Genomic DNA, 21,474 nt, shown 5'->3' with positions numbered 1-21,474 from the left:
ACAGGGACTGCTCAGTATTTTTATGAATGCTTTGTATAAATGAGTGTGTTTATTAAACTTGCAAATGATAAGCTTGAATACCCAGCTTGGACAGTGCAATTAGAGTGAAAGGATCTTGACAAATTATGAATGTGGTCTAAAAATATAAGGTACATTACAAAAAAGATGCGTTCTAGGTAGTATGTGAAAATAGGATCAAATACAGATTGAATTACTGGGTACAGTGAGGTTCTTTAGGTAATGATTTAAAGGTCAGTCAGTCACAAAGTGAATGGGGGACAGTGTCATGCTGTATTTAAAAAAAAAAAAAATATATATATATATATACACCCCAAACTGGATTATATACAGAGGATATAGCCTGCAATACGCTTGAAATACCATTTCCACTCTACTTAATTCAGTAARGCCTCAGCTGAAGCAGTATGTCCAATTTTGGGGATTGTACTTCAAGAAAAAGTATCCTAGTTTAAAGGTTTCTTGCGAACAGAAGCGAGAATACTTATAAGTCATATTTGCTAGGCCTCTTACCAAAGACTGAAGGAACAGGGATTGTTTTAGCCTAAATAAGACTGAGGAAATGAGTGTTTTCTGTACCTTTTGGTTGCAAGAAATACAAAAGGAATCTGTTTGCTATGTCCACAGCAGAGAAGAAAGTAATGTATTTAATCCAAAACAATTAAGTTTGGGCTTAATTAGACTTAACCCCTATGTTTTAAATATAGTGAAGAGGTACCTGGGAGACTGGAGTTTTTCCCTGGAGTTGTGTGAAAACAGACTAGACATGGCTATAACTGATTTGCTATGGGATAGAGTGGTGTACTAGCTGACCTCTTGAAGTTCTTTCCAACCCTGTGTTACTAAGCAGGCCCATTACCAATTTTCTGATGCTTTTAACTTCATATTCTCTGTACCTGAAGGTTTTCCTTCACTTCTTGGATTAAAGAGTGAAATCAAGTGAAACTGACTCTTTCAGTACAGAACTGGAGCAAATGTCTGAACATAAAATGTTGGCCCACAAAATAAGTGGAGGAAAAACCCCTGTGTTTTGGCATATAAATCTTCTGGATCCAGTATTGCGTGCTTATTTTTCTGTAGTTGCTAGCATCCTTTTAAAAATATTAAATCTAATTTGACTATGTATGGTGCAATTCCTGGAAATAGTTATGCATAAGACTAGCTCCATATATCTAGTGGACTACTTGCACCAAAGTTAATCAAGTACATGGTTGTTTGCAGGTTTGGGCCCAAAAATGAAACAGGAAAATATATTTGATCCTGGAGAACACACAGATAAACTTCTTGGAGAGTCCACATCATAACAGCTGTATTCTTGCATGTGGAAGTTCTTGCATTTCCAGTGTCCATAGATGATGTACCTTTGCCCTGTCATGCTTCCCTCTTATGGCATGGAATATAATGGGAAGTGCATCTACCACCTCTTCAGTTCCTTTCAGTCAGCTAACTCAAGTTCCAGAAGGCAAGAGAATTCAGTACTTTCAGCGGAAGATGTTTTGTTTTTTGTTGCATGTGAAATGCATCTTTTTCATCCCATGTTGAGTGAGATTGTACTGTCTTTGAGAACTGCCAACATGGCTGCTCTTTCAAGCCATACATAAAATGTGAGCAAGGACTTAAACTCAGTATTTCTGCTTCAAATGTGCAATGAGGGTCTTCTCTGATTTTGGAGTCAGCAATTGTTTTGTAGCAGGTTCATCCACATTAAATGGCTTAGCTCCAGTCTCCATACCTCTGAATATGCACCTTGTATCCTTTGAGTCCTGATTTACCACAGGATAGGTTGGTTAAAGAGGTCCTTGGTGATGTATCAACACTTCTCTTCACTTTCTTCAAACACTGACCTCCTCAGGCAGTATGGTTATTGCAGAGTCCTGCTTGCCTGCTGACTTGGATCTTTGTTGCCAAGGAAATCTTCCCAGTCGCTGCTCCATCTGCTCCTGCCCAAACCATAGTGCTTAATACTGTCTTTCTTATAAGACCTGTTGGAGTGGAAAGACCTATAGGACTTTTGTGAAAGCTTGGTAACTTTTATCTCTTCTCACCATATGCTGCTTTCTCAGACTGCTGTATTTCCACATGCCCCTCAGTTCATTGATTCCTGAGGGCATTACTGCAAATGTGATCACCTGTCTGAACAGTTTCTCAAAGGGAGCTGAAGCCTGTGCTTTTCAGCTCTTGGATTCTTGTCTTCTGTCCATAAGGGTGGCTGTTCCTTATAGCTATTGTCTCAGAAGGGTGTTGGAAATTCAGCCCCTCATGGCTTATATGATTCCTAAAGAATAGGACTTCTGTAACGACTTGCTCTATGCTCCTGCCAAGAGCTGGTGCTGGAGTTCCATCTTAATTAGGCAGCTCCGTCTGCTAGTGCTCAGTCTGTACTTCATACTCTTAATGACTAGGATAGTTCTTTCCTTTTATCTTTACAGGTCCAGGCCCTTTCAAAAATCTCCCTGGTTGTCTCTGCTACCAGGAGATCTGAGAGTTCTACAATTCCCATGTAATGCCCACCCAAATGAATCTCCATTTGTATGCTGACCTGCTATTTAAACAGTAATAGTAAACTTCTGACACTGGTCAGAAATCATACTACAAGAGCTCAGGTAATGTCAGTTGTTCTTTGTGGTGTTTCTGTTCTGGATATCTGCCGCTTCTGTCCAACTCCTCCACTGAATTTGATGCCTGAAGCATCCAGTGGTGCTATAGTCTTCCATAAGGTCATATTACAGTGATTGCTCAACAGCAGAGACCATACCAAGTGTTTTTTGTCAGGACAGTTGGAATTGCCCACTTCAGAATGTACATGTGGATCCCTTCTCAAAGAAAGGGAGATCACTTTCCAGTGACAAGTGCTCTTTGAGACATAGTCCACCCAGTATGTTTATATGATCCCCTTTGCCTTTCCTAAGGCTTGTTTTTGTACAGTTTCTTGAGGGGGGGGAAGTAAAGAGGCATTTCCCTCCATACCTTTCTGTCACACAGAGCATGAGTTTGGGAAGGTTGGATGGAAGATGGATAATCTCTACAGGTAATGTGAAGGTGAAATTAAGGGTATTCACATGGTAGGATGTGAGTGTATTTTCCTAGAATGTATTTAGAATGTGGCAGTGCATCTTGAATACTGTTACTGTTAGTAACTTTTCTTTCTGATAACTCTCAGAATCATGGCAAACTGTTCAGTTCTTATGGTGAGAGGCAGAAGAAAGGGTTATTTTAAAATGTCATAATAATGTTTTTGGAGAGCCATTGAAACACACATGACAGTTATGCATGTTTCTTATTTATGTAGAGGAAATGGCTACATATCTACGTTATGTAAGAAGGCTAGATTTTTTTGAAAAGCCGGACTATGACTACTTACGAAAGCTCTTCACAGACTTATTTGATCGGAAGGGCTATATGTTTGATTATGAATATGACTGGATTGGCAAACAGTTGGTGAGTACAGTTAAACTGTTAAGATGCTGGATATTTTCATCAGTTCTGAGATGTTGTTAGTCTTGAATTATAAGATACATGTGCTTCTCATGCCAGCTGTAAGAGTTGTAAGCAGTTGCTATTACAAATCCATTTTCAGATGCATTTTCAAATGTTACCTTTTGGCTTGATTTTTTTTCATACTGAGTCTCTTCCCAAACATGTACTCTTTTTAATATCAAACAGAATCCCTTTTCTGTCTTTAAAAAAAAGTTGTAGGAATTCAAACTGTTTTTTCAGCTGAAGAAGAAAGACTTTAAAACTTTGCGACTGACTGTCATCACTGCATGTATTTTTCTTCATTTGGAGAATTTTCCAGAGTTTCTAAAACATTAAAAAAATCACTTCTCTGCACCTGAGATTTATACCAGATACTTATCAGTTAATTATGGAGAAACTGTATGTACATTTTATAAGCATCATTTTAATGAAATACAGTGTAGGAAATCAATTTTCATTGCAGTGTGCCTAAAGTTACAGCAAATACTCTGTTTTTTTTTTTTTTCAAAGAAATATTAAAATGAGATTTTTTCAGAACGTAGAAGTTGTCTTCCCCTCTTCAAATGAGTAGGAGAGGGGTTATGTGTGCATAAATTCAACAATTCCAAATTATACATTCTCCCCTGAAGTTCCCTGTGCGGTCTCTGGAAGAATTGYGACATTTTATTGCTAGTATGTTTTTTCAGCATTTAGCATTAAAATTTGCTTTAAATATTTTTTCTTTAGACTTTCGCCAGAACGTCCCATAAATGGATGCTAATTGAAGAGACCTCATAGAAAACTGACATGATTATATTCATAACTGATACTTTATGCAATTGTGTAGTTGTTGTTCTGGGTCCAGTCTTCTGAATAAAGCACAGACCACTTTGAAAATTACAGGGTTAGCAGATAAAATTTAAAAATGTTATACAATTTCTTATATTTATACCAGTTTAGAATAACTTAATTTTTTTAAGGAAATAACTTTGTAATTAAACAGAAAATTACTGTAATTGTTGTATTTTAAAGAATACAGAAAATAAGATTTGCTTTATTTTTGGTATTGGTTAATATCTACTGTAATTTTACTAACTTGATAATTTGAGACTATATATAACAATTGATGACAGATTTAAACTTTATTTTGGATTACAATGCAGTAATTTTTGGTAAGACTTAGAAAATTTATTTTTTTTACCAGTTGCTACATAATGTTTATATTTGTAGCCTACTCCAGTGGGTTCAATTCATTCAGATCCTGCGCTATCATCAAACAGAGAAGCACATCAGCACAGAGATAAGATGCAGCAATGCAAAATTCAGGTAAACTGCTCATGTGAGATTAGCAGCATTACTTTGTCTTCTCTCTAATGATTTGCCACATATGTGTGTTTTCTTGCTTTTATTTTAAAACCAGGATAATAACAGTGGTAGTAAAAACATGAATTTAGATCTTTGTCCATTTACCTAAGCTTAGTTACAGGGTTATAATGGTGGTGGGCTTTTTCTTATGAGGGATTTAGTTTTAGCTGAATTGCAGCTCTTCTATCAAAATATACTTGTAAACATATGTATGTATATAGATAGCATGGATGTACATTCTATATAGGAATTGAATGTGTAGAGATTCTGTGATTTTTTTAGAAAGACAATTTATACATGAGCGGTTTAAAGTTTTGGATTTTTATTTTTCCTTTTGCATATATGCCTAACATGTCCAAACAATGGTAGTCAGCAGATCATAGGGCAGCTTGGGACTCCCAGCAAGCCAATCCACATCACTTGAGAGCTCACTTAGCAGCTGACAGACATGGTGGCTCGGTACAGGTATTTTCTGCTTCTTTGCATGACTTCGCATAACTTTTGTGTTATGTAATATTAGTCTCCTGTAGTGCCTGACATGATTCCTGTTTTCAGCTTAAATTTGCTTTCCAGTTATGTTCAGAATGTGCCTGCTATTTCCTGCTTTACAATTACCAAAATGAAATGAAAACAGGTGTGGAAAGCTATGGATCATCTTATATGTTGAATTTCTGCTGCATGTTTTCGGTGAAAGCCTAAAACCTTGAAACTATCCATCTTTCTAAAGGGCTATATACTTACATCAATGAAAACAATTGAAGTTTAGACATCCAATATGGTATTAATTGTACTAGTGACTAGAATACTATCAGTTTAATTCGGTATTTATTAAAGTCATAGTGCTCATGCAGACTTCAAGCAAAAGTATTAACCAGTGATTTTGCTTAAACTTTTCTCTTTTTTTTTTTTTTTTTTTTTTTTTTTTTTTTTTTTTTTTTTTTTTTTTACAAACACCAGCTGACTAGAAGAATGTTTCCTAGGGCTGTACTTCATACTTATCAGTAATCTAAATCACAAATCTAAATTTAATATAAAGATTCAAAACTTCAGCTGCTTAATCTGTATAACAATTTGACATTTCAGTTCTAAATTAAAGTGATTGAGGTAACATATTACATGTTACATGGGGAAAAGTTAAGTTTTTCCTGTGCTTGCATTTTTGATTCTGAGAATATAAGTTATGTATGTTTCTTTTAGTTTGTTTTTGGAAAGTTTGTATCTGTTCCTGAAGATAAGGGGTGAAAATTCCAGGGTAAAGGAAACAGAGCTACAGTCCTATCACCTTGATAATTCAGTAGAATAAATGTAGTATCTTCTTAGAGTGCTTTGATATTTAATTTAGACTTTACATCCACTAAATTTTGCTGCTTTAGAAACGGCTATTGGGTCATATAAGAAAAGCTAATAAATAATTATTAGTGTTTACTAAGAAAAGCTTAATTGTTCTAGGCTACTTCCTGAAAAGCTTTATTTTTAAAGCCATGTTAATAGCTTCCCATTGACAAATATTTTGAAAACTGTACCAGTATTTTTGACTTGAATATAATAGTTCTCTCCATAACATCAACTTTAAATGTAGTGAGTTTACCTCTGAGAACAGTATAATAATGTGGAATCTAAATTGGATTTGAGATTGTGATTGAGATGTGGAGATGGTCATGCCTCCTTATTAAAAGCAGATATAAAGTATTCACTTTTGTTCTGAAGTTTGATTCTTCTGCTGTTAAATATCTCTTTGTTGTAGCAGACACTAACTAAATCATGCTTATAAGTTGGAACACTAACTAGCTAGTTTAGCCAGATTCCTGATCATCTCCAAGAGGATAAGTTCTAAAAGTACAGATAATTGTTCAAAGGAAAGTTGAATCTAAGGAATGGACTTAGTGTGTTTGTATTTTCTGTGACATTAGTGAGTCATTTCTCATCTCTGAGATCAGCCGTTTGCTGAATTATCATCCTTTCTGTAATCTATGAAAATCTCCTGGCAGAAAACTTTCTTTTAAAGAGACATCAGAATGTTAGGTCACTGCCATTACAGATTTTTAATTCATTGCCATCTGTGAGGTCCTTCTGTAGCAGATTTGTTTATTAAAATGTTAATGATTCTTCATTGTTATGTATATTAAATTTGAGTGGATTGTATGCTGGTGTATGTGTGTGTATATATATAGTTGGTATGTATGCTTATGTTCTTTGTAATAATGTTCAAATAGGAAACAATCAGATTCTAAATTGTTTGGTCATTAATAGTAGTTATTCTGATTTTTGTATAAACTTAAGCTAGCCTAAACTCTTTAGGCTATATCACATAGGGATGTTGTGCTTAACATGTCTAATCCTATGCTGTAGCATTAATTCATGTTAAAAATACAAATGCTGTTAGCAAACTGCACTCTAAGGGAAAACTATTCCTCCAAAAATGTCACATTCATTCTTTCACACCTCTATTTGAAATAAGGTAAAAATGCTGTAGTACAGTGGTTTTCTAGTTTTTATAGCTTTATTAGTGAAAGCAACTTGCTGTATGTCAAAGCAATTAAAAGTTCTGCTCAAAAGTTTAGATATTGGATGTAATTACTTTTGAGTTGCAAGAAGCCTCTTTCAAGAAGTTAAGATATTAATGTTAGATGAAACAAGTCGGTATCCCTAAGTTTGTGTGTTAAAAAGGTAGCATGAATTATCTTGATTCTTTTTATCTTAACTGGAAACTTGTTGAAAGTAAAATATGGCATGCTAGATGTCACTAGTGATTTGCTTAGTTATGCAGACTGGCTTTATTTTTGAAGAGTGGGGAATTTGGTTACTAAGACTTGTAATGGAACAAAAGATTATTTGCTTAAGTAGTCTTCAACTTTTAGTAATTCCTTATTCCGGTGGTAAGCAAGTCAAATGTCAGATACGTTTTCTGAGAGCTGTTCTGCCTTAATTTTGAACACAGTAAATAAGATTAATTTGCCTGTACTCAAATCCAAAACAAAACATGGTGATAGCCTGAAGATTTACTGTTATCATTGAGAAACTGGTATTCAGGCTTAACTTTAGTCTTATTATTATTGGCTCTTATCAAGCTTTAAAAGGAATAAGTATCTAAGCTAATCTATTTAACAGTTAATATGCCTGGCTATTGGGTAGTAGGTCTAGTATTGTAAACTTTTGTTAGCTTTATGACATACAGGATAACAAGCACTGTCCAAACTGTGTATATGTGCTCCTCAAATTAAACTTCTAAAAAATTGATGTTCTAAATTTAAACCAAGATATGATCTGATAGCAAGATGCTTAAAATTGTTTTAAATCTCCAATCTCCAGATGACTTTTGTTCTTATTTCTGTCATTCCCTTATGTTTTCCTGTGACATATGTTGTGCTGATTTCTGGGACCATTAGTATCTTGTCAGAGAGAGAAAAGTCTAATGGCTGGTCTGACTTCTGATCCCAGAGCATGTGAGCTTGAGAGTACAAGTGTTCATTTTACCCTGCTTTACCAGTCTTTTACCAAGTCCATGTTTTGGTCAGATTCTGAGATATTTTACTGATGTCACAGGAAACTAATTTCTAGTATTGTAAGTTATTTTAGCAAGGTATAGAACTTATGATTGTAAGATCACAATTGTAGCCTCACTGATACTAATATTTTAATGAGACTTTTCCTAGAGCTGTCTTCGGCAGTAGTGGATTGGAATGCATCTCAGGACATTTGTGTTTGAGGAGCAGGACTGATGCTGTTTTGGTTCACTTCTGCTTTCAGAGACCTCATGATCCCTTTCCAGAAAGATGAAGTTTATATTTTCCTTCCAGCTAAATTAAGCCATGCAGTAGGCAGTTGTTATATTTGGATGTATATCTGGAATATGTGTTTGGGAAGGACTGAGGTCTCTTTCTCCTTAGGCTCCCTAGAGGTTAACTAGAGGGAGGCAGGACAGTCTCTTACCATCTGGTGGTAAGGTTTCTGTAAAGTTTATATAGGTGAAATTCCTTAGAGAAAACAGACTTCTTAATAATAAACCTGAAGACAAGTGCAGAAGGAAGACTTTTTCTGCTAAAATGAATCGTCAAGAAACACTCTTGAAGTTGGTTTGAAGACTTTCAAGAAAAGAATCACTAAATAGGTTGCTATAGCTTCAGAAACAGTGCACTCTCTCTGCTTCCTCTTCTGTAAGCACATAAGCTTGTTGAAAAACCCCAGTATAAGCTTTGTTCTTCRTTACTGTGAAGTAATGCATTTGCCCAAGCAGATCACTGTTGCTGCTTTAAAGCTGAAGTCATCTTGCATCTAGAGTTGACCATAGAGGTTCCAAAGAGACCAGAAAAGAGTTGCTGTCAAAAGGCTGATAAGAACCATCCACAAATTTTGAAGTTTGAGTAAAAAATCCTTTATTTTGCTCATCTGCCTCTTCAAAATAGATTTTCTCTAGCAGTGATGAAAGGGCAGACCATAAAGTGTTCAGATACATTTTTGTTCCTGTCAAAATGTTCTCAGTTTCTCACCACTTATTCATCAGAAGAGAGAGAAGAAACTACAACATGTAGCTTGAGAAATAGTTTTGATAACTGAAGTGTTAATGTAGGAATGACTTTCAGATGCCTACTTTCCTGTTTGCCAGTTCAAGTGAAGAATGTATACATACTTGAATTTGATCCCCTTTTTGAATCTGCTGTCCAGTAAAGGTAGACATGAGTGGAATCAACACTCCTAGGAAAGAGGCATGAAGGAGAAAGCCATGTGAAATCTCCAGAGATGACAGGGTTGGCCAGTGTGTTTGATCTTTAAAAGGGTTAAGAGTCATAAATGTTTTCATTTGCTTTTTGTAGGAAAGTGGGAAAAAATCTGACTTTTTTTGCCAAACCAGTGGAAATTATCTGTTCTTTACACCAGTCAAGAATGCTAAGGTGTACTTCCAATCCAAAAAGATGTGTTTTTTGTTGTTTCCTGGGATACCCTACTTATTTGAGGAAACTGAAGGCAAAGATTTCTGGTTCTAATCACCTGTTACTAATTCATGTGCACAGGTCTGAAGATCTCTTTAGGAGAAACTTATTTTAAGTCTAGATCATGGAGCAGAATTCGTGACTGATTTGGCCTGCAAGGCAATGTTGTCTACAGTCTTAATTGGGTGGCATTGCTTTATATGCATTAGTACAGGCTAGAGTTATGATTTGGATTCAAAGAGTCCAAAACTCATTTGGATTCAAACTCAAGATGAGCAATACTTGTTATCTACCCTTACAATTTCATCAGATTTTTATCTGATTTAGCACATAATCCTCGAATTTTATTCTGAAAACAGTTTATTCTGCTCAGTTTATTCTGAAACACCATATGCTTCTGTGGTGCTTAACACTGCTATAGCTGGGTATTTCACAAGTAGTAATGAATTTATCTGCTCAGTCCTGGTAAGATGATTAGGATGACCCTGTTTCCCCTCACCAGTAAGCATGGCAAATGGTGACAAGTATTAAGATAATATTGTGAAAATCTACTATGCCAGGGTGTTCAATTTAAAATGCCTGGCTTGCCATTTTGTTTTGTTAAAGTACAATTCCCACTTGCTTCTGTCACTGAATGTTCAGTGCTTCTGCAGTCCCCAGTGATCTCAAAGCATCTTGTGAATGAGGAATACTGTTAGTTAAAGCCACCTGGTTGAAGCTTCACTGACATATCCATCACAACAGAAATCAAGTCTAGTCTCCCAGGATTGCTTCCAGTGGTGTTGACCAAAAATGGAGAAATGAAGTCTCTTGCAATCTCAGACATCGTTTCTTCTGTTTTGGTGTTAAGCTCATGGAGGTTGCCAGGGAAAGTGTATGTTGCTGCTGTTTGTTTTTTGGCAGTGGTTCTGATACTAGTGAAACATCAAAAGGAAAAAACTCAGTCTGAGCCAGGTATATGGCATGGAAAATAGCTAAAGCTCAACATACTTCTGGAGCTCCTCTTGGTTACAACAGGAACTATAGAGCAAGTCTTAGTAGGCAAGGCTATTAGCTCTGCTTATAGATAGATGAGACATAATAGTTATGCTATTATTTCCCACCCCCTTAATCTAATGATAACTTCCCTTCCCTTTGCTTTCTTCTACCTTAATCTCTGACCTTCAGGCAATGGCTGGTAAGAATCTTGAAATACACCTACTATTGGTCCACTTTCCTTTAGCTTAAGCTATAATCTTGATTATGTTTTACAGATGCTTTCTGCAGGTTCTTCTATTATCTGACCAGAATGATGTTTTTGTGCAAAGATGCTTGGCCAAACACTACTACTCTGTAGCTAGTAGACCTCTTATACTTTAATGGATGGGTTTAGCACTGTCAGCTGATCTGATGTCCRCTCATCTATATCCAGTTAACATCTGCCTGGCAGATTCTTTGAGGTGAATAAGGGAAAGGCCTCTGGAATGGCTACATTGGTTGTGCAGTAAAACTGATAGGAATAGAGAGAGAGAATAATACTGGACTCCTTCTGGTTTAAAGTCAAAGCAAACATTCCCAGAGAACCAGGATTGTCCTGGTGGCTCAAGAATTATGAAGGAACTTGAGAGGAAATTAATGGGATTGAAGATAAAATCTAAATTTTTTGATGATAGTAATGCTCTTGTGATCTTGGGAACCAAGAACAAACACCTAGACTGTTAGGTCTGCAACCTTTTCTCTTCTGATGATTGCTCTTTGAGATAAAGCTGAGTCAGCCCACACAAAGAAGGAAACAAAGGAACTTGAATACATCAGAGAAGCAGAGGTAGGATGAGACTACCTGAATTAGTATCAGGAAAGGAAAAGGCCCTGCTCCTGCTTTTTGCCTTTCCTTAAGGCTTGTAAAAGGCACTTAGGGGAAACCAGCAAGCCTGATGAGCAGAGTTGCTTTACTTAGTCCACTCTCTTTAAAGAGTCTTCCATAGAGATCTCTGTTCCACTAGTAGAGGTGATGAAAGTATGGCAGGAAGCCAGGGGTGCCTGAATAAAAGTTAAAATAATAATATTAGAATGAAAGGAATTGTGGAATTAACTAAAATAAGTCTTGAAGATGTATTGTAACTTCAGGAATTTACAAATACAAAGTCTGCCACTAGCATGATTTCACTTATTTCTGGTGATTACAGGTAGTAAGCTCAACAAATGGAGAATTGAACACAGATGACCCAACTGCAGGCCGTTCAAATGCACCCATCACAGCTCCTGCAGAGGTAGAAGTCATGGATGAAACAAAGTACGTACTTCATTTTGCATTCTTTTGATCCTGTGTGCTTAGCTACTTATCTAGTTATTTGAAAAATCTTGTCTGAATTCGATAACCACTGGTGAGGGGCAAAATAGTACAGTGCTACACTTAATTTTGGCATTAAATATTAAAACAGTATACTTTCTTTATGCTGTTTTGGGCTACAGCTCTCAATAACGCATCTCTATTAGAGAATTGCTTGCACGTTTGATTTTTTAACTAATTTTGAAATAATTATTTTAAGATAGTGTTCTGACTACCAAAATTTATGTATAAAAGATGTAGAATTCTTCCTCTGTATTGTATTCTGATTCTCTTTTCTCCCTTATTTTCTTTGTGTATAGCTGCCAGAAAGTGTTGAACATGTGGTGAGTTCTAAAGCAGAGACAGGCAGAAATAGCCCCACAGTCTTTATTCTCATTGCTCTAAAACTTATTTCAGAGAACTTTAATATGGCAATTCAAATTGGAAATTAAAAGTGTTTAATATCATTAAACAGTTAATTTTTTTATAAACAGTCATGCTGAGGAGCTATTTTGCCTGCTGCAAATCTTGCTTGCCTTTAAGTTGTGTAGTCTGTGGTGTACTCCATCTAATCCTTTTTAGTGAGTAGTACAATATTTTTACTTATTTGCTATGCTGTTTTAGAGGGGAAAACATTGTTTTTCAGGTGTTAGAGCACTCAGCTAGTGTTTTAACATATAGAAAATTGCTCACATATATGAACAAGCAATAAATGCTAACTGATGTTTGAACTTTGCTCATTACTTCTTTAAATGTTGTACTTATGAAAGTATCAGTCTTTGACAACCTGTTAGCTACTTACTAAAAAAAACTTTGGGGTGCCTAAAACTACAGTGAAATGAAAGGGGGAAATATTAAGATTTTTAATATGAGGTGGACCACTAATGTGTATATACATTCAAGTAATCAAATGTTTTAAAAAAAAAAGTACAGATCTTGATAGCTAAAGACAGAATAATTTTTAACATCTTTTAATTTTTCTGAGAATAGAATTTTGAAAGGGCATGGATCATAGCTGATCATAAAATAGAGGCACTCAAGTATGAAACCACACATTAGTAACAAAAAACAAACAGTAAGCATTTCATTATAGCCATGAATTTTGTAGGACCCCATTTTCCTAACTTTTTCAATGATGGAAAATTTCTTAGTGTTTCCTGAAGTGATTGTCCTATAGATTCTGGTTTTGATATACATGGTGTGCATATGTAGTTAATTGTGAATGGCAGTGTCTGTTGTACCACACCTGTGCCACTGCTTTCTATATTAGATGATGTGTGGGAAGGCCAGTTCTTTACCTGCCATGTTTAAAAAGAGTGCTCTATTGCTTTCATTTATTCTTCTGGCAAGAATCCAGTTTATTTAAAACAAACAAACCCAGCAACACCCCACCACCACCACCAAAAAAGAAAGAAAGAAAAAAAAAAACTAAAAAAACCACCTCTAAAGAGCTAGGATATTGGTAGGTTAGAAGAAGTTACCCATCCCCTCCTTTTGGTAAGTGCAGTGATAACTTTCTCTGAAGCCTACAGGACCCAGTTTATCTACACACAGGAAAAACAAATTTTTAAAAACTTGGAGTAGTGCTAGAATGTTTAAACCTATGTTTAGATTTCTACCAAAAGCAAGGGAATTCTGAGACATTGAGATACTCTTGGCTCCTTTAAAAGTATAGAAGTTACTAGTTTTGGTCATTTCCTCTAATTTGAATAATGGATAGACAAATACGTAATCCTTGACCTTTTTGGCCTAGTCTTACTGGTGGTGTTGCATGCAAAAAAGATTTAATCTCAAAATCCTACAGTTTTTTTCAGGATGAAATGCATATTTTCAGAGGTGTCTGAACTGTATTTTCCTCATTCACCATTTTTTGAATTYTTTTTGTATTTTGCTAATAATTAAGGCACCCCCCCACCAAACCTTGCCACCAAACACCAATATATAGGTATACATACTTTTCTCAGTAACAATACCTGAGAAGGCTTAAGTAATTTTATATTTTGACATGATAGTTGTAAGTTTAATATCAAAAGATGTTGAGATGTTTAATAGTTGCTGAACAGTGTAAGGAAATGCAAGTACCAGTATTCATTCATGTCAATAGCATAGACATTTTGTTTTTTTAAGGAGACTTATTGTTTTGTCAATAAGTTATTACTTTGTACCTTTTTCATAATCCTTTCTCCCTCTGAAAATACAAAGAAAGTTAACCTCTCTTGCTGATATCTTCTGTTTGTAATATTTCCTTGTATTCTGAGGGCACAAACTTGAATATTTTTTTTTTCTGAAACAGCTTTGTTCTGAATTTCTTTCTCTAATTTGAAAAACTTAAGGTGACTATATCCCAGTTTAAAAGACTGAAGAAAGGGTGCTCTTTGTGACCTGTGGTTTAACTATGAACATAAGTATTGTTTGACCGAATGTTAGATCTACAGTTACTGTTTGAGTGTGACCCTGTAAATCAGGCTAAGTTTTTGAGCAAGCATTTTACTGTTTGGGCCAATCTGGCCAACACATTTCTTTTGTTCGATGTGTGTGTTTACATATGTATTCACATAGAATTCTAGTCTGCATAAGGCTCCTCAGATGTTGCTGTGTCACAAGTCTGACTTTAGCAGTCTATCTTAAATTAAGATGATTTCTTCTTCTTGTAGAAAAGTAGCTTTTAGCCATCTCTCAAGTATTACAACAGTTATAGAGTGTGAAGAATAACTTGATTGCTGTTCTACCTGGGCACTTGCAGAGCTTAGCTTTTCTTTTATCATGTAAAGAACTAATTTTTACATTTACTTCTATCTGACTGTTGATCCAGACTTCTAGAGGTGGTTTTACAGTTATCACTGAGCAATTAGCCTTTCTTTCCTTAACTCCTTGCTAGCCATCTTCATCAGAACAGTTTTTCTCAGAAATGTGTAGTTTGGGTAACCAAAAGGCTCTGCCATAGGCAGACAAGGGCAAACAGGAAAAGAGAATGAAATGATCTTCTATCCTTTCCGCAGCTCACATTCTGGAAGCACATGCTAATAATCCTACAGTAAACTACTACACATACACAGTTGCTTTGTTATGCCAGGGGACTGCCCAAGTGATAGAGGGAAGGATATTTAACAGGAAAAAAAAGTATGATAAAGATTTTGAAGCAGGACAAGAAATATTAGTAAACAATACTGAGATTGCTGGCCTGGGTCATATCTCAAAGGTCACTTAACTTTCACAGAAAAAGCAAAAACATTTCTAGTAGACTGTRTAATTCCTATTGTGAAGAGGTTAGGGACCATTTTTGTACATTCTTATTGGATATTGAATATTGTGATAAACTTGTATTATACTCCATAACAATGCCCCTATCCTCTAACTTTAAATTTGTCTTCAACCAAAGTAATGTGTGCATAAGTGATAATGAGGCCCTCTAGTGATGGTATTCTTAAAAACATGCCATCATTTTCTGTTATAAATAGTTATAGTTCTTCAGGAGGTTATACTGTGGATCTCTAGCTTAAGGGTTACGTTTTTTCATAAAATTTCTCACCAGGCAACTTAATATGCCATCCCCATCCCGTCTAAATGTGCTTATATTTATTTGGTTTTGGAAGGCTTGCCAGGTCTAGCGTTTCTAGGATGTTAAACATGCATTTCAGGAATGGTTTCCAAGCCAGTCCCCTCGTTTACAGTACTGTATGGAATTTATATTCCTTTAATGAAACATTCTAAATACATTAATAAAGGATTTATTTTCCCACACCAGAGAACTCTTGAGCATTATATAGTGAAATTTCCTGAACTAGAATACAGTATAATAATTTATCAGATAAAATCAATAGCTGTTATTAAAATACTCTTCATAACAGTATTATGCAAAATCCAGAAGACAAGGGGGTTGAAAAGGCAGTGCATTAATATTGGTTAAGGGTAGGATTCTTGAATTCTCTATTGTGTGATGCTGTGCTTCTCCAGCTGACAGAAGGAGCAAACTAAATAGGCCATGGAGAAAGAATAAAGGACAGCACAGGAACTGCAGCAAAGGATGGGTTGAAATTTGCTGGGAAGGAACCCAAAGCATCCTTAAATTGCACAGAGGGTCAAAGCAGTACTAAACCTTGGAGATGCGGACTGATGTTCCTTGTACACATTTCATTTAAGCAAAATATACTACAACAGTAAAGGCTTAAAGATTTCTAGATAGCATTTTATAGAATTTAAATTAACAATCTGTCACACTTTTACTTTTCCTATGGTTACTTTTGTAATGTGTTCTCTACATAGTAAAATTGGGAATCAAGACAAAACAGTTGTGTAAGCTTTCTTTGAGGCCTCTTAACCTGAAGCAGATGCAAAAAGTGATTTACCATCAGAAAYCAGAGTAGAATTTCCTTGTTCATAGGATCACAGAATGCTTCAGGTTGGAAAGGGACCATTGTGAAATATTTTGTTTTGATGTGATGTACATAATATATACATAAATAATATACTTGGAAGAAGGTTGTGGTGAATGAAGGATTAAGCTAGATTGGACCCCATACATCTGCTTCTAAACTCAAAGCTTAAATAATGATGGATGTTAGTGGTTGTAGATAGATCTTAAAAAAAGAGCTTGTAGTTATGGGGGAATTTTGGTTGCAGTTGGTGGCTACCAACTTTCCAAAGCAGTTATATCTCTTTTTATAAGTCTTCTAAGGTAAATCTAGTATTATTTCTGGTAGCTATAAAAATACTTATCCTCATAGTTTCCCCTACTGAATTTTAATTTTGGGCTTCCTCTCTATCAATAACCAATTTTTTATTTTTTTTTTTTTACTGAAAGTTATGTAACTCTCAGAGCAGCTCTGGTCTGCCTCTGCCCACTGCTACTTTTTCAGTGACTGAGCAAGAGGGTGTCCTTGGATATTTTGAGAAGGTAACTTTTGTCTCCCCTTGCTTTGGATGTTGTTCTCACCCCATTTAGAAACTTATTTTTAGACCCTTATTCTCCCTGGTTTTCAAATTCTTTCCCCTTCCTTTCTCGTATTCCAAACAAACTCAGCAGGATTCCTTTTGAAGTTTAACTACAGATAATGCTTAATGAGCTTGAGGACTTGCTGATGGCATATTGATGCAGTGAATTTCTAGTTTGTCATTTCTGTTGTGCTGCATAGCTTGAGGAAAACTCAAGTATCAGTCTTCATAGTGTATATAGCACTGCAGTAAGCAGTTCATTAAGCAAGCTACAGAATTCCCTGGGGCAAGCTATCCTGAGACAGGAAGCTTGCATGTTCATTTTTGATCGCAATTAAAGTACTGAGAATATTTTCCTGAATGAGAGCTTTAATTTTATAGGTGGTGGTCAGGAGCTAGGAGTTGCTTAAAATAACACCAGGCTAACAYTGCATGGAAATGAAAGTTTTCTTTGTATTTGTTGCTTCCTTCTCTTTAATTTGCTTTCAAAAATACTTCCTGGACTTCTGTAGACCTCTTCTCTAACTCCCCCTGTGCCACCTCCCCATCACCCTCTTTTTTTGCTTTTGATGTTTTATTACTAGCTGATTTTTTCTGTTATTAGGTGAAACTGACAATATTTGTTAATTTCAGTTTTCTTCTTATATACAATGAAGCAGAAGAATGTTGGTATACTTTACACTTMAAGCTGTGATTCTCACTTTACTAATATCACAGCACTGAATTAGAATTTTAATTTTTATTGTTGATGAACATGGTTTTCTAAAACTTTTTTKGGGGGAAAAAGGGCTTCTTGGAGTTCTAAGTGCTAAAAGGAAGTTCAAATTGTTCCCCTGTCTTAGCAGCAGTAAAGTCTTAAGTATGCAGTTCAGGTGATGCAAACTTAAGATATGTTCAAGCTTGTATTTGGCATATTAACAGTTATGTGAAAGAGTAAATAGGAATTAAAACTTGCCTTATTCTTGCAAATGTATTTTTAAGTCAGCCCTTAATGCTCATGCTTTTTATACCATCACACAATACTCTAAACTTTACCTATTTTTATTTTGATTTTTTTCCATTGATATAATTTGTTCACCAAAAAGGGTGAAATGTGCCAACTTTACTTCAGTTTTAGTTTCACTAAAAAGTCAATCACCTGCAATAGAGCTTAATATATTCCTTGTAGTGGTGGCTATAACTTCTCTACGTGCTTCAAGCGAAACGGTGTTTTTTGTGGCTTCTCTTTTTATATCGTATGTAATCCATGTCACACCTGCAGGTGCTGCTGTTTTTTCAAGCGAAGGAAAAGGAAAACCATTCAGCGCCACAAATGACTTTAGAAGCAAGCAGAACATGGGAAATTGCTTACTTGTTCAACTGCTGTCTTGTGATCTAAAGAAAAATCTCTGTAGTGACCACACGTTTTCCAAGGACTCCCTTAGAAACAAAATGTCATGCCTCTGTGTTTTGATTTGATTCTCCTACATCCATATTTTTCAATTAATCTATTCTGGAAGCTTTAAAGTTTTGTCAAATATGAGTGCTTCTTTGACCAACAATAAATGGACCAACAAAATGGACACTATCTTCACTAAAGCTAAACTTCAAAAGTATTTCTCCTGCTCTACAAAGTTTTAGCAGTGTCTTAGCTGAAGAAAGATGTCATAAATCTGGTATTAGAGTTCTGTAACAGCATATCAAAAGCAGTCTTTTAAAAAGTGGAAAAAATAGATGCACAAGCATTTAGAAAAATGTCTTAAGATTTCTTTTCTTTTGCATTGATTTTCTTTTTCCAGTATTACTGATGGTACTGCAGTTAAACTGTATTAGCATTGTCCTCTCTGTGATATCATGGTACAGTCACTGTCCAGAGATATCAAGTAGGAAGCGGCAGTGCAGGTGATGACAGTTGTCTAAATGCTGGTGATACTAATGAACAGAAAGCATTTCTGGTAGTCTGAGCTTGAAAATCTGCTTTTGTCATGCCTGTAACGGAGTTGCAGTATAGTAGAAATGATGAGAGTTTTTACAAAAAATAAAATGTTTGTATAATGTAAGTTGTGCTTCCAGTAATGTTAGTAAGATTGAAGTATCTTCAAAAGAGGATCTACAGAGGAGTTATGAAATACACTACGAAATAAATGTGAATTTGGTTAAAGTGGAATCGGTATTAAAGCCTAAATGTTCACTACAGTAACTGCTGATTGACAACATCTTTAAATTGAACATGTGGACGTGCCATGTAATGATGTTAGAGATCTGTTTGTAAATTATTTTACACTCTGATTTAGAAAACAAATGCAATGAAAGTGGGTTAGACTTCTATTGCCTTCTCTAYGTACTAGCCCATAGCACCCAAAATTTGCTGTGATTTCTTTTTGTTTTCTGGAATTTTCTTATCTTTCAGTACAATATTACTACTATTGTAAAATACCAGGGCAAGGATGGGTCAGGTACTTTCCCCACAGTCCTAAGAAGTGCCTGCAATATGAACAAACCAGCTGTTCTGTAGAAAAGGCAGCCTGTTTTATTTTTTCAAGTCTGCTTCTTTTAAAGCCATAATGACAGAGGTGTGCTTTTGTCATGTTTAGCTGCCAGTTACTTGGAAAGATGGAGTAAAAGATGGAAGTGACTAGACAGATTTGTTGGCCAAAACTCCAGTTCTCTCAGTTTTTTTTAATAAGTCTTGTAAAGCTAACTAGTAATATTTTTTTCTATACATGCATGCCTTTTGGCATACTTATTTATTTTTAAACTGTTTTGTGGCAACATTTAAAATGTATATTAAAGATAAATGCACACCTTTGAATTCATTATTGCATTTACAGGGATTTTAATTGTATTTTGTAATTTATTTTTCCTTAACAGCCAAAAGTGTAGTGCATTGTTTGGGTTATGTGCTCATATGAACACATTGTGTACTTTGATCTTTGTCACATTTGCTGTTGATGATCTTAAGTTTTTGTTTTAAAAAAACTGAACTTGGCCTACAAAAACATACTGTAACTTGATCAACAGTCTCCACTCTACCTGTTTGTGGTATTGATTATCTCAAACTCATGGAGTTACTTTTCTTTTGAGCTGAAGAGGTCGGAGGTTACTTGACCATTCTAATGTGAAAACACRTCCTTTTTTGCAGTATTTGACCAAATTTGTTGCTTCATAATATTTGTAAATACATGTAGTATCTGTATTTCTCATGCACCTGATTGGTTTTCTTCTTGGAGGTTTTTGGCCTGTACAGTGTTTATAAGATACGAACTCCTTACACATAACAAGAAAATGTGTATATTAATCCAGTTATGGACTTAAAATATTTTAAAATATAAAATCTGTTTATTTGCTGCAATGACCAGTATCTAGACACTTGCTTTTTAGCAGTATTTTTAAGTGCTCCAATTTAATGCTGAAGAAAATTTTCTTCTAGCAAAACAAACTGGTCAGTAGTAAGTAATGCAGGTATGTTCAGGTAAAGCCAATATGATTTGCATTTATATGCTTTTTTTTCCCTGTCTAAACTAATGAAGTCAACATTGCCTGGATGTCTAAATAATGAAATACATCCCCGTTTAAATGTAACTGAAGAAAAAAATAAAGGTAGTTTTTTTAACTTGCYTTTTTCCCCTTTCCTACAGTCTTGGATGAAATAGAAGCTGTTAGTTTGAGAATTGCCGAACAGTATTAATCTTTTTGGACAGCAGGAATTTGAACATATGTTACTCAAAACAGTACCTCAACATTGCAGTTATGGGTATGTTTGCTGAGCTAACAGGTGTTATTGTAATATGCTTTAGTATGCCTAATGATAAAAATCGTGAAGAGACTTTGAAACACATGTTAATAACTAGGAAATCTACTCATGGTATCCATGGATTAAAGTCTGTCCTTGGTATAGTTCTGTGCTACCTAGAATAAAAACCATCATAGATGCATTGACATATGCAAGAAATGCATCTTAATTTTACCAAGTAGGTATCAAGAAAAGGACTTAGTTAACTCCTCTGTCAGCAAATGTGCACTATAGAGATTATTGCTCTTACCTGTAGAGCATTTGCTATGGTGAAAGCAGGGCATATATATTTGAGAACAATGTTTATAGGCAAAATCGGTTGCTAGACTTCTACTTCAGATTCCTAGAACTTTCCTTCAAAGGCAGATGTTTTCATTTGCTTGTACCTTTACAGATTTAGAGCAGTGAGCTATAGTGCACTATAAGAGGCACCTGTGTGTAGCAATGGGAAACTATGAGCTATTTAAGAAATTCCACTAGGATCAATTCTTAGTCCTATTTGAGATCATCTATAACTAGATAGATTGATCAGCTAATACAAAATGAGATTCTAGGTTCATACTGTCATACTGCTTTTCAAATGACCAAGATGCTGGCACTGAGTAGCCAAAACTTGGACAAGAAAAGGCATAAATGAAGAACAGCCTATTTGCAGTTGAGCTTGAGTTTACTTAAGGACCAGAGTTATCTTATGT

At 35.4% G+C, this 21,474-nt stretch overlaps 1 protein-coding gene across 19 annotated transcripts in view; it reads left to right on the top strand.

Moving 5' to 3' along the window:
- CSNK1G3 (casein kinase 1 gamma 3) overlaps positions 1–20,597 on the top strand; it is an 80,079-nt gene extending 59,482 nt beyond the window's left edge. For 6 of the 19 annotated variants that reach the window (XM_026063914.1, XM_026063898.1, XM_026063897.1 and 3 more), the window contains 7 exons: positions 3,308–3,456; positions 4,705–4,800; positions 5,209–5,304; positions 11,933–12,039; positions 12,396–12,419; positions 16,877–16,969; positions 18,269–20,597. In XM_026063914.1, the coding sequence (XP_025919699.1) occupies positions 3,308–3,456; positions 4,705–4,800; positions 5,209–5,304; positions 11,933–12,039; positions 12,396–12,419; positions 16,877–16,934 (530 nt within the window). In that variant the 3' untranslated portion in view covers positions 16,935–16,969; positions 18,269–20,597. Of the gene's footprint in view, positions 1–3,307; positions 3,457–4,678; positions 4,801–5,208; positions 5,305–11,020; positions 11,207–11,932; positions 12,040–12,395; positions 12,420–16,876; positions 16,970–18,268 lie in introns of those variants that run through there. The other 13 variants (XM_026063902.1, XM_026063906.1, XM_026063901.1 and 10 more) reach the window with 13 other exon arrangements.
- Positions 20,598–21,474: the final 877 nt, after the last annotated feature.

The sequence above is a fragment of the Apteryx rowi genome, unplaced genomic scaffold (assembly GCF_003343035.1).
Source record: "Apteryx rowi isolate R43461 unplaced genomic scaffold, aptRow1 scaffold_203, whole genome shotgun sequence".
NCBI classification, from domain to species: domain Eukaryota; kingdom Metazoa; phylum Chordata; class Aves; order Apterygiformes; family Apterygidae; genus Apteryx; species Apteryx rowi.
This window is presented reverse-complemented; position numbering and strand designations above follow the sequence as displayed.